The sequence below is a fragment of the Balaenoptera borealis genome, assembly GCF_965194805.1.
Source record: "Balaenoptera borealis genome assembly, chromosome: 11".
NCBI lineage: Eukaryota > Metazoa > Chordata > Mammalia > Artiodactyla > Balaenopteridae > Balaenoptera > Balaenoptera borealis.
Window position 1 is genome coordinate 53896671 of NC_138868.1, and position 14350 is coordinate 53911020.

Genomic DNA, 14350 nt, shown 5'->3' on the forward strand with positions numbered 1-14350 from the left:
ATAGTTATTTTCTCTGAAAATCAACTTAACTTCTACTCTGAATGCCCATCCTCCTGGCTCAGTAGGAAATTCAACTTCAGCCTTTCTCAGGGCTCCCCCACCAAGGTGAAGCAAAGGTCCTGAGGTCTTACAGGGTGTCCAGGCACGAGGGAGGTCCTATTCTCACCCCCACTGCACCCCTAGCAGGTATCAGCCTCAATCCATCCTGGTCCATGCGGTCCCCCTTAACCTGCTAGGAGCTGAGAGGCTCCGTGTGGCTGGGAACATGGGGACCCAGCCTCCTTAAGTCATTCTGCAGCCTGCCCCTGAGAAGTGAACTGCTTTCTTGGGTACTGTCGCAGAGGCTATGTGGCTTCCTGCTTCTCAGGGAACCCCTCTCTCCTCTCCCTCTCCTCACAGCCCCCCTCCCCACCCCCCAAAACACCCAGAGTAATCTTCTCAATGGTATCAGGTTTTGGAAACAAAAGCCAGAAAGGAAAATCTTGCAACAATGACTTTCTGCCCTGCCACAAACCTCCCCTGAGGCCAGGAAACCCAGAGCCCAGTACCTGCTGGAATAAAAGTAGAGGCGAGGAAGGGAGAAGCCCACGGGGGCCAAACACACTTGAACGGATGTTTGAATGAATTTCCCTGCTGGGGCAGGGCCAGCCTTGAGCCAGCCAACACCTGGAAGTGAGGTGGAAGAGGCTTGGAACAGGGCACTCCCAGGGTGGGGGCCCGCATGGAGGTCCTGAAATGTGGGGAGATCCAGTATTTGCTCCTTTAAAAAAAAAAAGATGGGAGACAGAAGAGAAGGTGTCAGACACCAGCCAGAGGGTGAATCTTATGGGGACCTCACAGAGGCTCTGTGGGGAGAGAAGAGGCAGAACCAGAGACCTCAGATGAGCTCTCCAGCCCAACCCACCCTTCCCCATGGTATATAGCACCCTAGACCAGGGGGAAGTCAGTTTGTGCTTGCATGCTCCTAGTGATGGGGAACTCACTTCCTCAAAGGGCAGCCTCATCCAAGCTGCTCGTCACATTGGGCTTCAGTCTTTCTCCATGGAACTTGTTGCTTCTAATCTTGGTCTCGGGCTGCACAGAAAAGTGTAGTAAAATCAGACCCCACTCGATCACTTATACTTGAATGACCCTGTGCCAGAAGCAACTTCTCTAAGACTTAGTTCCTCATATAAAAAATGGGTACAGTAATAGTACCTGCCTGAAAGCACTGCTGTATTGGAGTAAGGCAGGCAGAATACTCAGCACTTAGTGCTGGTTCACTCAAAGCCTTGGTTCCCCCTGCCCTTAGGGTGAACCAGCCAAATGCACACAGGCCCTGGAGTCAAGCTGTTCGGGTTCAAATCCTAGCCAAACCACTTACAAGTTGTGTGACCAGGCAGGTTACTTCATCTCTCTGTGTCCCAGTTTTATCTCCTGAAAAATAGGGATTATAATGGTACCTACTTCAGAAAGTTGCTGTGAGGTTTCAATGAGTTAACGGATTTGTCATTAGAACAGCGCTGGGATGGTAGTTAAGTGCTCAGTAACCATTAACCATTATTTATCCTTATTTCCTTCCCTCTTTGGTGCAATCAGAAGACCGTAATTGTATCACCCCTAGTCTTCTCTTTCCTGGGATCAGAGACCTTTTTTTCAGGCGTTGCACAGAGGCCATCCTCACCCTGGCGGAGGGGCACACTACAGGTTAGCCATGTGCTTCCTCATAGTGTGGTCGCAGGGCTGAGCAGTCCCCTCTGGGTGTGGTCTGACTCATCCAAAAGGAGGAGGGGACTGTCGCCTCTTGGCTCTCCCAACCCAGTTCCCTTCCTGGCACAGCAGACAGGATGGAACAGGATGGGCGCTGGAGGCTCCTGCTCCTGGTGACTCTCCAGGTGCTGACAGCCGTGAGCGATACAAAACCGAAGGTAGCGGTGTGGTGATAACCTTGGATAGAGGTTGGTGATGCTGCTGATGGCGGTGAAGACAGTGGTGGGGGTAACAGTGATGTGAGAGACAGCGATAATGATATTAGTGGTTCCGATAATGATGTTGTTGCTGGTGATTCCGAAGGCTCAGGTGACCGTGATGATGTGATAAGGATGGTGTGATTGTGCAGGCAATTAGTGACCTTGACAGAGGCAATGACAGTAGTAAGGACTCCATTGGTTGTTTATTCATGATGATGTTGGTGATGCGAATGGGGGTGATATTTAAGGTGATGGGAATAATGATGATGATGGTGGCTACGGTGGGAATTTTCATGGTAATGCTGGTTATTACGATGTTAATAATGGTGATGACAGAGTGCAACCATTGGAATTTCATCCATTTTTTCAAAAACCACTTAAGTATCTACAGGGCCAAGAACAAATGGGACACTGCTGGCAGTGACAGACCCCCGCCCTCTCCTCTCCCAGAGCGCCCGTCCCCAGCGCACAGCATCTCTGAGCAGAATGCCTGACATCCAGCTGACTGCCCTTGGCCGTGTGTCTTCCCAGGGTGAGGACACCTCCTCCGAGCGGAGCCCTGGGGAGTCCCCAGAGAAGAAGGATGGCCTAGCCCAGATTGCCCCAGACTTGACTGTGATCCAGTTTATCAAAGGTAAGTGAGCTGAGGCCAGAGGTGGGGCCAGAGGGGCACATGGGACTGTACAGAATCCAGCCCTTCCTGCCTTTCTTGATTCACGTTCCACATGTACAGGCCCTTCCTGAGCACCATATATTCCCTGTCAGTCTTTGCTCAAAGGGTCCCGTTTGCCTGGAGCATCATTTTTTATCGCTATCTATTAAAATCTTTCTTGTTCCTCTAGGTCAAACCACTCTGTCCTTTCCCCAGCCTCTCTCTCTCTCCTCTCGTCTCTCCGAACCTCAGGACTCCTGTGTCAGCTCAGATCTGTACTGTCCAACCCTTCTACCAAGCAGTGAGCTCCTGAGGGTCAGGGCCTGTGCTGGCTCATCTGTGACCCTTCTTCTCCTCCCACCGTGGAGCCTGCAAACAGGAAGCTCTCAGTAAATATTTATTTTTTTTAAAGTCCTTGGCTGTGGCATAGGCGAAAGGAGCTCTGGGCTGAAGTCCAGAAATCTGGGCTTTTGTCCTGGGCCCTTGCTCCTCTCTGAGCCTCAGTTTCTCCATCTGTACAGTGAGAGGTGAGATCCATGTCACCTGACCCTGAGACTATGAACTAAATGGATCAATAACCAGGGTCCATGTTGTGACCACGCCATCCTTTCTAAAGAGTCTGATCCCACAAACACTGAGTGCCTGTGGTGTGCCAGAGCACTGGACAGCAAGTCAGAAGACCTGGTTTAGAGGCCTGCCCCTGACACTGACCAGCGGACAATCTTTTAGAAGTTACTTTCCTCCTCTAACCAGAGTTTCCTCATCTGAAAGATTGGGTCAGTAATCCTTGCTCTGCCTCTCTCAAGGACTGTTAGGAGACTCAAATGGGATGATGAATGGAAGGTCCTTTATATGGATTAAAAAACTGTGCTTGTATTGATATGATACAATTATTCTTTTAGTCATCACCCCTGCCCTCCTGTTATAATTCTGACCATATCCCAGGACAGTAAATTGAGTTGCCTGTGGTTTAGGAGGGTGATAACCGCAGGGTTTGCTGGAACCACCCGCCATCCCCAAGGAATTTTGCAATAGGAAGTTAATTAGGCCCACTTCTTGGGGCCTAAGTTTTGATGCTGGGGTGCCAGTGATCTAGCCCCTGGTTCTCCAGTACTCTCAGGGACAAGAGGCTGGGCCTAGAGGCAGGGGCTTAGACTCCCTAACCTCAGGTCACCCCCAGCTGCTAGAAGGCCCTAGTGTGCTGTTCCATGGAAGAGCTTGTTAATCATTGCTTTGGTTTCAGCCCAGAGGCAAGCTGGGGCCAGTCGCTGAAACTGGATCCTGGAGCAGGTGTCCTGGGCCACATTATCTCTGATGGTTTCAGCTCCTACATGATCCTAGGGGAGACCAAGGCACGGCCGGCACAGGCCCTGTGGCTGGTCAGCCACCCTGGCTTCTGGGCTTTCTGCTGAGCTCCAGAGGTGCCAGTCTGATCCAAAGGCTTGGCCTTGACCACCTAGGACCAGTGGGGAGGCAGAGGGAGGAGGAAACATGGTCCTTCTGCTGAAGGAGTCCTAAACTCAGGGGAAGACAGTCTCTGAGCTAAGGAAAGGCTATCTGATGGGGGAGACATAGTCCCTGAGCTGGGAGAGGCCCTGTTTGATGGGAGAGACACAGGTCCCTGTCTGATGGAGGGTACACAGTCCCTCGCTGAATGGAGGGAGAACTTGTCTTGTCTAATAGAGGAGACCTGGCTTCTTTGCTGGAGGAGGCCCCTGTCTGATAAGGGAGACATAGTCTCTCAGTGGACAGAGGCCCTGGCTTGTCTGATGGGAGGAGACATTGTGCTGACCTAAGGGGAGCCCCTGTCTAGTGGGAAAGAAAGTCTCTGAGCTAGAGACAGCCCTGGAGCTCCCCTTCAGGCATCCTTATCTAAACTAAAGGCATAGCCCTGCCCTCCAGAAATTTTCCATCTGTTCTAGGGGCAGGTTGCAGATGCTGAAGAGAGATAGAGAATGGGGACAAAGTGTACTGCAGTGATGAGCACAGGAGAATGGGACGGAAACAGTCCATGAGATGGAGCCCTCTAGAGTCAGGCAGCCAGAGGCACAGGAACGCAGGATGGGGTGGGAGTGGAGGGATAGAAGGGACAACGACCCTTACACGAGCAGCCAGGAAGCTCCCAGCAACTCCTGGCCTGGCCCAGACCTTCCTAGATGAACTTGGGCGAGTCCCTGCCCTCTCTTGGCCCTACCTGCATCACCCGTACAGCTTGGGCCAAGCCCAGGCTACTCCTCGCCAGGACAGCTCAAGGAGGGAGGGCAGCTGGAGCAGCTCGCTGGGGTGAAGGCCCGGCGTCACTCCCTCCCCACTCCCAGTGCCGCTGAGTGCACTGCGTGTGTGGCAAGGAACTGAGGGCAGGAGGAAGGCCTGGGACAGGAAGAGGGGGAATTCCACAGCCCCAGCTCCCAGCCACCCCGCCCAACAAAACAGTTCTTGGCCAGGCCCAGGGGGCTAGGGAACCAGCTGGCTCGGCTCTGGCCATGCTCTGAGGACAGACAGAAACTCCCTGGCCCTGCAGCTGCAGGGACAGAAGGGAGCCACGCCCTCACCCCCACTCAGCCCAGAGGAGCCCATGGCCATCTCCCCCCACCAGCCCAGCCTGGCAAGTGTTTAAAGCTCCTCTGATGCCTCTTCTTTTTTTTTTTTTTTTTTAATTTATTTTTTATTGGCTGTGTTGGGTCTTTGCTGCTGCACTCGGACTTTTGTCTATTTGCAATGAGCGGGGGCTACTCTTCATTGGGGTGCCCGGGCTTCTCATTGCGGTGGCTTCTCTTGTTGCAGAGCACTGTCTCTAGGCGTGCGGGCTTCAGTAGTTGTGGCACGTGGGCTCAGTAGTTATGGCTCGCGAGCTCCAGAGCGCAGGCTCAGCAGCTGTGGCACACAGGCTCAGTTGCTCCGCAGCATGTGGGATCTTCCCGGAGCGGGGATCGAACCCGTGTCCCCTGCATTGGCAGGCAGATTCTTAATCACTGCATCACCAGGGAAGCCCCGATGCCTCTTCTTAGAAAGGCCTTTCCTCCTCTCTCCCTCACACCTTATGTCTAACTTCATCTCGCCTCCTGAGGGCAGAAACACGTCTTTCTCTTTTGTTGTTGGTGGAGAGAGAGTCCCACAAAGCCTCTGGTCCATCACCTCGGCTGCCCCTGCTGATGAAGGCCCTGAAGCCCAGAGTTCGGAACCAACCCAATGTCATGTGCCCTTCAGTTTAGCAGATTTGCAAGGAGGGAGACCTGTACACAGGCATTGGTTTAGGAGGCAGCAAGGGAGGGGAGGGCTTCAAAGCCAGAGCCGTCTCATCTGTTCTTGTTTCCAAGCTTTTGCCTCGGCTGCGCCCCTATAGGAATTCCTTCCCCTCCACCTCTCCAGATCCTCTCGTTCTTCAGACCCTACCTCTGTCCTACCTCCAAGAAGCTGCCCAGCACCAGGCCTGCTCAGCTTCCACCTTCTCCGGAGGTTTTAGATTCTGCTCCAACATTTTGCTATTTGATCACCTATTAGGCTGTATGTCCATTCATTCATTCTCTCATTCATTCATTCTCTCACTCATTCCATAAGTATTTTTTGAGTGCCTACTATATACCCTGGGCTCTGGAGATTCAGCAATTGACGCAACAGATAAAAATCCCTGCTCTAAATGAAGCTTACATTCTGGTGGGGTGACAGTAAAATGGCTAAATGAGTAAAATGTGTAGTATGTTAGGTAAAGTGCTGTGGAGAAACATAAACTAGGAATGGGGAAATCAGGGGAGTGGGTGCTGTCCCATGTTGGGGACACAGAAGGGAAGACAAAGGCCTGGGTTGGCTTGGAAAGAGCTATTGCAGGACAGGATGGAAAGGACTGAGTGGGGGTAAAAATGAGATGAATAAGTAGAACAGAAGATATGAGATGGGATGAGATGAATGAGATAGACTCAAATGGGATGGTATAGAAGGGAACTACATGGAATCGCATTTTGAGTAGAACTGAGTGGAAGGAAATGCAATTGAATAAAATGCAGTCTAACTCAATGGAATGCAAAGCAACCGAATTTCAAAGATGGAATATTATTAAATGGAAAGGACTCAAATGTAATGGGATGGAACTGAATGCAACAGAATTAAGTGGAATGAGATGGGATGGAAGGAAGGGAACAAACTGAACAGGCAGGATGGGACAGAAACGCATGGCATGGCCGGCCCACTTTGACCGTCCCTCCCCTCACCCCAACAGTCTTTCCCAGGGTCATGCTGCGGACCCTGCGCCACCCCATCTTCCTGCTGGTGGTCCTGTCCCAGGTGTGCATGTCGTCCATGGTGGCAGGCATGGCCACCTTCCTGCCCAAGTTCCTGGAGCGCCAGTTCTCCGTCACAGCATCCTATGCCAACCTGCTCATAGGCTGCCTCACCATCCCGTTGGCCATCGTGGGCATCGTGGTGGGGGGCATCCTGGTCAAGCGCCTCCGCCTGGGCCCCATGCACTGCGGCACCCTTTGCCTGCTGGGGGCTCTGTTCTGCCTGCTTCTCAGCACGCCCCTCTTCTTCATGGGCTGCTCTACCCACCAGATTGCAGGCATCAACCACCAGCCTGGGTGAGTATGTGCAAGAGCCTGTGAGTAAAAGCTGCAGGAGGGTGCCAGGGACACGGGAGGGGGTGGCCCGGATAAGGCCAGGTCAGTGGGGCGCCCCCCCACCTCAAATCTCCCCTCCCCTCCCCTCCCCTGCCCGCTTGGCTCAGTTGTGAACAGTGGGACTTGTCTCCTGAAGGCTCCAGTGAAGGTGTCAGGCACCACTAGGTAAGGATGGGACTTCGTGGGCAGGACAGCTCAGGCCTGGGGTGGGGTGGAAGATGAGGCAGGGCAAGGCCACTTGTGTGGACGGCACAGGTAAGAAGGCCCCTATCAGGAGTGCTGCAGAGGGGACTTATGCCCTGGGAAGGAGTTGGCCTGGAGACTTCAGAGATCCTTGGTCCTTAGAGGCTGGGAGCTAAAATTCTGCTGTTCCATGACCCTAAAATTCCAGAGATCTTTTCCACATCTGTGGGGCAGCACCTGCCTCTACCCTCCAGGGGGAAAGCCTATGATGCCTATCTCCCTTCTCCTTCCCCCACCCCGCCCACAGTCCTCCACAGACACAGACCCTCTCCCCCGGGAACCATCTTGGAGAGAGTGTTGGAAGTTCCATTGCTGCCTCTTCTCTGGAATGATTTTGTTTTTCCTGGGAAACTGCTCCAGGCTTAGGTTGGCCCAACACCCAGCTAGAATCCCCCAACTTGCTCTGTTTTCTCCTCTCCCCTGGCATCTCCTCCCTCCACCCAGGGGCCAACTTTCCACACCTGGGGCTCCTTCTGTGTGACTACGGGGGCCTCAGCCCACAAATGCTCAGCCCTTGCCCCTTCTGTCCCAGCTCCCACCTCGCTGACCTCTCCCCCATCTCCCTTCCCTCTCCCCTCCTTACCTGTCCCTTCTCCTTTTCCCAAAGGTCCAGGGTGGGTCCTTCTGTCTGCAGAGCCTTGTTCTAGGCACCGAGGTGGGGCTTCAGCCAGGCCCTCATGAAGCCCCTGGTCTGAGGAGGGAGCCAGGAACTTTTCATGATTTTTAGAGTAAAAAGTAAATGAATATTTTACCACAATTTTTAAAAAAAGCAAATGGGAAAAAGTGAGCCTACCTCACATGCCCCATTTGTCTCTTCTTCTGAAGCCTCTCACCTTGACCCTGACATCTCATCTCATCCAGGTTCTCATCTATATTCTTGCAATTTATTCACTGAGCTTTGGGTTATAATTCATTGAAGAAACCTTTGGGGACCAACTGAACAAACTGAGAATTTCTCATACTCCAGCACAACTAATGGTACCAACAGCTGCTGAGAACTGAGGGTCTCCTACACATCCAGCTCCTCCCACATTCCGTATTATTAAACCCTCACGGGATCTCCGGGATGGGTCCTACCATTATCCCCATTTCACAGATGAGTATAGCAAGGCTCAGAGAGGTGGAGTCACCTCTCTTCTGATCTCCTGCCCCTGGGCATCCCTGGCCCCGCTCAGACTAGAGCGGAGTCACTCCTGGGACTTGGGGGCAGGCCCCCAGAAGGGAGTCAGGTGGGTCTAAAATGTGCCCTAGACAGCGAACAGGGCAGTGAGAGTGAGGGAAAGGTCGTGAGACTGCAGGATGGCGACGGGAAGGGGAACCTGCAGAGCTGACAGAGAAACTGAGGCCAGAGAGAGGCAAGAACAGGTCGGAGATCCCACAACTACTCAGGTTCCCTGACTGGGCCCCTCACATACAGTTCTAATTTGCCCAGAAAAGGAAGCAATCCAGCTCATTGAGATAAAGGCACTTTTCATCTGAGCCTAAATTCTGAGAAGAATTTATCTTATGTTCCCTAAAAGAAAGGGTCACTGAGGAACAGAGATGTTTGCAGAAGCAGCGCAAAGACTTGTAGGGTCTTGGGGCTGGAAGGGGGTCTCAGAGCCTCTGGTCCAGACTCTGCTCCCCACTTCTCCCATTGGAGGCCTCCTGCAGCTTCCACTGCAAGGGGCTCACCGTTGCCTGTCATGGAGCAGCTCTGACAGTGAAAAACCTCTGCGTGGAGCTGAAATCTCTGACCATGGCCGTCAGGGGAGGTTTCAGGGCTGAGGGAGCCCTGGCTCGTGGCCTGAGGGAGGGAGAGCCAGGCCAACCTTGCTGGCCTTCTCTCCCACCAGTGGCCAGCCTGGGCTGGAGCTATTTCCAGGCTGCACGGAGGCCTGCTCCTGCCCGTCAGACGACTTTAACCCTGTCTGTGACTCCAGCGCTCGTGTGGAGTACCTCACGCCCTGCCACGCGGGCTGCGCAAGCCGGGTAGTCCACGAGGCTCCGGACAAAAGCCAGGTGGGTCAGGCCTCTGGCCGCTCCCTCTGCCTCCCACGGGCTCTGCCCTCCCCACCTCTGTGCGCCTGCCCCGCTCCCAGCTCTGAACGGTCTCGCTCTGGCTCTTCTCTCTGTCTGTGTCATCTGTCTCCTTCTGCTGGCAGATGTAGAACTTTATTCTTTCAATAAGCTTTCATTGCCAGCCTGGGCCCAGCCGTGTGCCAGGGCTCAGAGCGCAGAGGTGAACCAGATCTGGCCCCAGCTGTCCATGCAGGGGAGGTGCAGAAGGAAGTAACTCAGGGATTCCAGGGCTGGTGATAGGCAGGAGAGGTGGTCCCCACAAGTACAGACAAGGATGCAAGGAGATACATCCCACCTGGGAGGGTCCCAAAAGGCCTCACGGGACGTGGCATGTGTGCTGGATCTTCAAGGGTGGGCAGGCAAACTAGGGAAGGGCTCTCCAGGCAGGGAGGGCACATCACATGGTACACACACGCACACACACACACACACACACACATACACACACAAATACAGTGTTTCAAGAAACTGCAAAGAAATTATTGGAGCAGAAGCATAAGGGTTCATGGAGGGAAAGCAAAGCCCAGATAAGGAAGGGCCTTGAATGCCAGGCCACGAGTAGGGCCTTTATCTGGAGAGCAATGCGGAGACTTGGATGGGTTTTAAGCAGGGGAGTGACAGGGTCAGACCTGTGTCTGATCACATTTGAGGCCATAGTGCGGAAGAAGGTGAACAGAATGCAGGCCAGGAGACAGGGAGACCAGTGGGGAGGCTGGAGCAATGAGCCCATTCAGTCAGTCAGTCAGTCAGTCAACAAACCTTCGCGGAGCCTCTCCTTTGTGCCAGGCCCTGTGCTGGGGGCTGAGGACAGACCCAGAGCCAAGGGTCCCTGCTGTCAAGGAGCTCCCGGGGGTGGGGTCGTGGGGGAGAGGAGGAGTGGGCAGCGTAACTAGCAACAGTGCGTTCTACGTGAATCTTAGAAGTACCACCAAGACCAGCTGTTTCCTCCTCTGCTTTCCTCTCATCGCCCCCAAAGGACAAGTGGGGACAATGCTCACCTTCCTCAGGGCCCCCAGGCTGGAATAAAGCATGTGTGTGGGTGTGGTGTCAGGCTGGTTGTTATGACAACGCCTCCCTCTCTCCGGAGACCCCCACTCCCATCATGCGGAACCCCTGCCCTTGTGTCCTGCTGGGCATCCGCATCTAAGCCCAAGACTCCTACAGGGAGAGACCTGGGCCCCACGGGCTGGCGCAGAGTAAAGCACCTGGCTGATGATATTTCAGAAACCAGCCAGGCGCCACCTGAGCTGTGTAAACTGTTTGCATTTGGAATAATCGCAATCCAGGCTTTCGAGCCTCCTAGCACTTACTGTCCTGACTTGGTTTGATCTCCCGGAGACCCTTCCAAAGTCCCCCAGGCCCTGGCAGCTGGGGTTGGATCCCTGAGGCAACAGCGAACTCCTGTGGATAGGGGCCTGTGAGCACTGAGGCCAGGCCACCTGGTTCAAATCCCTGTTCCGCCTCTAACTGGCTCTGTTACCTTAGGCGAATTTTTTAATCTGTACCTCAGTTTCCTGGTCTGTGAAATGGAGGTATTGAGTGTCTACTATATACCAGGCACTGTGCTAATGTTTTACCCAGATAAATTCATTAAGTGAAGAGCCACATGACATATCCATGAAAAGCACTCAGCACAGTGCCTGAGGAATTTTAAGCATGCAGTAATCACACTTCTATTATGCCCATTATACAGATGGGGAAGGGAGGCCCAGGAAAGGACCAGGCATTGCCCAAAGTTTTTTTTTTTTTTTAATTTTATTTATTTATCTATTTATTTATTTATTTTTGGCTGAGTTGGGTCTTTTGTTGCTGCGCACTGGCTTTCTCTAGTTGCGGCGAGTGGGGGCTACTCTTCGCTGTGGTGCGCGGGCTTCTCATTGCGGTGGCTTCTCTTGTTGAGGAGCACGGGCTCTAGGCGCATGGGCTTCAGTAGTTGTGGCACGTGGGCTCAGTAGTTGTGGCTCGTGGGCTCTACAGCACAGGCTCAGTAGTTGTGGCGCCCGGGCTTAGTTGCTCCGCGGCATGTGGGATCTTCCCGGACCAGGGCTCGAACCCGTGTCCTCTGCATTGGCAGGCGGATTCTTTTTTTTTTTAATTTTTATTATATATTTATTGGTTGAGTTGGGTCTCTGTTGCTGCACGCGGGCTTTCTCTAGTTGTGGCGAGTGGGAGCTACTCTTCATTGTGGTGCGCGGGCTTCTCATTGCGGTGGCTTCTCTTGCTGTGGAGCACGGGCTCTAGGTGCGCGGGCTTCAGTAGTTGTGGCACGTGGGCTTCAGTAGTTGTGGCTCACGGGCTCTAGAGCGCAGGCTCAGTAGTTGTGGCGCACGGGCTTAGTTGCTCCGCGGCATGTGGGATCTTCCCGGACCAGGGCTCGAACCCATGTCCCCTGCATTGGCAGGCGGATTCTTAACCACTGCACCACCAGGGAAGCCCTGCCCAAAGTTTTAATGCCGGAGCTGGGACTAGAGCTGAGGGCTCTGGCCTCTGAGCCCAGCCCCCTCTCCAGTGCATCCTCAGAGGTTGTGTTGGGTATAGTATTTGGAGGAGGGTGTAGCTGAGTCCTGGTCAGCACTCACGAACTGTCACCCTGGCCTGGAATTGTCTGTTGGCGAGCCTGCCTCCTCAGGCCAACCTGAGCTACTCAGCCCAGAGATGGATCAGTCAGTGTCCAGCACAGCTGTGCTCAGTAACAATTTATGAATGAGTAAAGGCCCAGGGGAAAGATGGGAGACCTGGATGGCCGGCAGCATCTAGGGCTCAGGGGGTGGGGTCCTAGGGGGTGAGAATCAGAGGCAGCTGGAGAGATTAAAGTCATTCATAAGACGAACTTCCTGCCATGGAATTAGATGAATATGAATGAAGGGCTGGGAAAACCCCAAGAGAAAGGCCTCTAGCTTTTTTATCTCTCCCAGCAACCTTCTGCCTCCAGAAAAAAGAACAGGATAATTCTCTTCCAATAACCTGGCCTTGGCATATTTCTCCACTTACCTGTCCCTTTATTGTATCTCCGACCCAGTGGATTGCTCAGCCCGTGGTGAAGGTCCAAACAGTGTGTGCTCAGGGGGGCAGGCACATATGGCAGCATAGCCTTGTCGTGCAATGGATGGAGCACCCAAACACCCAAGCTGGAATCCTAGGTCTCCAATCTCTCCTCTCTCTCTCTGTCTCTGTCTCTCTCTCTCTCTCCCCGTCTCTTTCTCTCTCACCTTGCCCTAATTCCACCTTCTAAATATCTCTCAAATCAAAACCCTTTTCTCCATCCCCCTCCCCCTCCCCCTCCCTCCTGCCTCTTTACCAGCCTCCCCAATCAGGTCCATCCTCTTGCATCAGCCAGAGCAGCTTTTGTGCTATCAGGTCTTGTCTCTGCCATGCTTAAAATCTTTCCAAGGCTCCCAGCATCCATCTCAGGGCTTCCCAGCCCTTTTCACATTGGGAAGAGTCTAAAGCTGCCAAAGCTGGAGGTGAAAGGCCCAGAGAGTTCCAGCTGCCCGGAGTTCACCAGGTCACCCCGAGGGCTGATGGGTTCCCTGCACGCCTGTCGCTCAGCTGAGGCCAAGGTCTCTGGGGCACACTGGTTGGGAAACTGTGCTCTAGGGGCAGAAAAGAAAAGCCAGGTCTTCCTGGCTCAGCTTTGCTCCTGTTGAGGCGTCTGAGGACACTGGTGGTCTAGACCAATTCTGAAAGAATCTGGGGGTTTTCCAGGCCAACTTGGGGCTGGGAATGAGGGTTGCAATCAAATGTGAGCCTGAGGACATTTCATTGCACTTTAGAAAAGGGTCAGCTTTTCCTCATTCTTCAGCCTTTGGTGGGGCCCCAGTTTTCCGGGCGTCTCCTATTAGACTTTTCACCTGGCAGGAAGGAGGGCTAGGACTCGTCCTCTGGCCCTGTAGCCCCCAGCCTCAGAAAGCTGTGCTCCATTGCACAAGGTTCTGCAAACACCTGGCGGCCAAACCTTGTTTCAGGCTTCTGCTCGCCTCTCTGGGTTTGCCTCACTTAGTACTGAACCTGAGTATTTTTTCCTTCCTGCCAGCTCATAGATGCTCTCAGGACATTGTTTTCATTGTTTTTTTTTATCCATCATTTTAGATTGCTGTCAGCAGGATGACTGACAGGGCACCTAGTCCACGCTGCTTCTGGAAACAGCAGTCATGTTCTCTTTCGTGTCCAGGGTTCTTCACAGTGTGGCCCCAGCACACACACACCCCACCCCCATGCAAAGAGAAGGCAGAGAAGGCCTCCCCTCTGCCTTCTCTTTGCATGCATTCTGCTCCCGACAGAAGGAAAGACTTGCTGGCTTTTTTCATGCCACTGTGATTTTACATTTAGCTTTCCCTCTGCTCATTCCAATTTTCCTCTTGGTGAACTCCTATTCATTCCTCAAGACCCAAATCTAACACCCCTCTTTGGTGAAGCCTTCCTTGCGCCTCCCTTACCTGCTGAACCAAGACTCCCACTGATGCTATCTGCCCCTCTCCATCCTGTGCTTGAATCTCTCCTTGAGAATCCACTCTAGAATCCAGTGCCCTGGAAGACCTCAGTAAAGCAGGAAGGGGGAACACTGAACTGGAAAATCTGAATTCCTTCCTCAAAATACTTTGTTGCTTTAATTCCTTGCACAGACAGTCAGGAATTTGGAACATTCTGACATCACCAGGTGAAAGAATGAGTGAGTGTATGTGGTGTGTGAGTGTGTGTGAGTATATAAGTGCGTGAGCATGTGTGTGGGGTGTGAGTGTATGTTTGACAGTACGTGTGTGTATATGTAGTGAGTGTGTATATGTATGTGTATGAGAGCGTGAGTACATAGGTATGTGTATGAGTGTGTGTGTGCG

The 14350-nt window shown here is 53.0% G+C and overlaps 1 protein-coding gene across 4 annotated transcripts in view; it reads left to right on the plus strand.

Annotated features, from left to right (window-relative positions):
• Window positions 1-14350, plus strand: part of SLCO2B1 (solute carrier organic anion transporter family member 2B1) — a 51911-nt gene that overhangs the window by 32300 nt on the left and 5261 nt on the right. For all 4 annotated transcript variants that reach the window (XM_082343162.1, XM_082343159.1, XM_082343160.1 and 1 more), the window contains 3 exons: window positions 2481-2583; window positions 6815-7172; window positions 9290-9455. In XM_082343162.1, the coding sequence (XP_082199288.1) occupies window positions 2481-2583; window positions 6815-7172; window positions 9290-9455 (627 nt within the window). The remainder of the gene's footprint in view (window positions 1-2480; window positions 2584-6814; window positions 7173-9289; window positions 9456-14350) is intronic.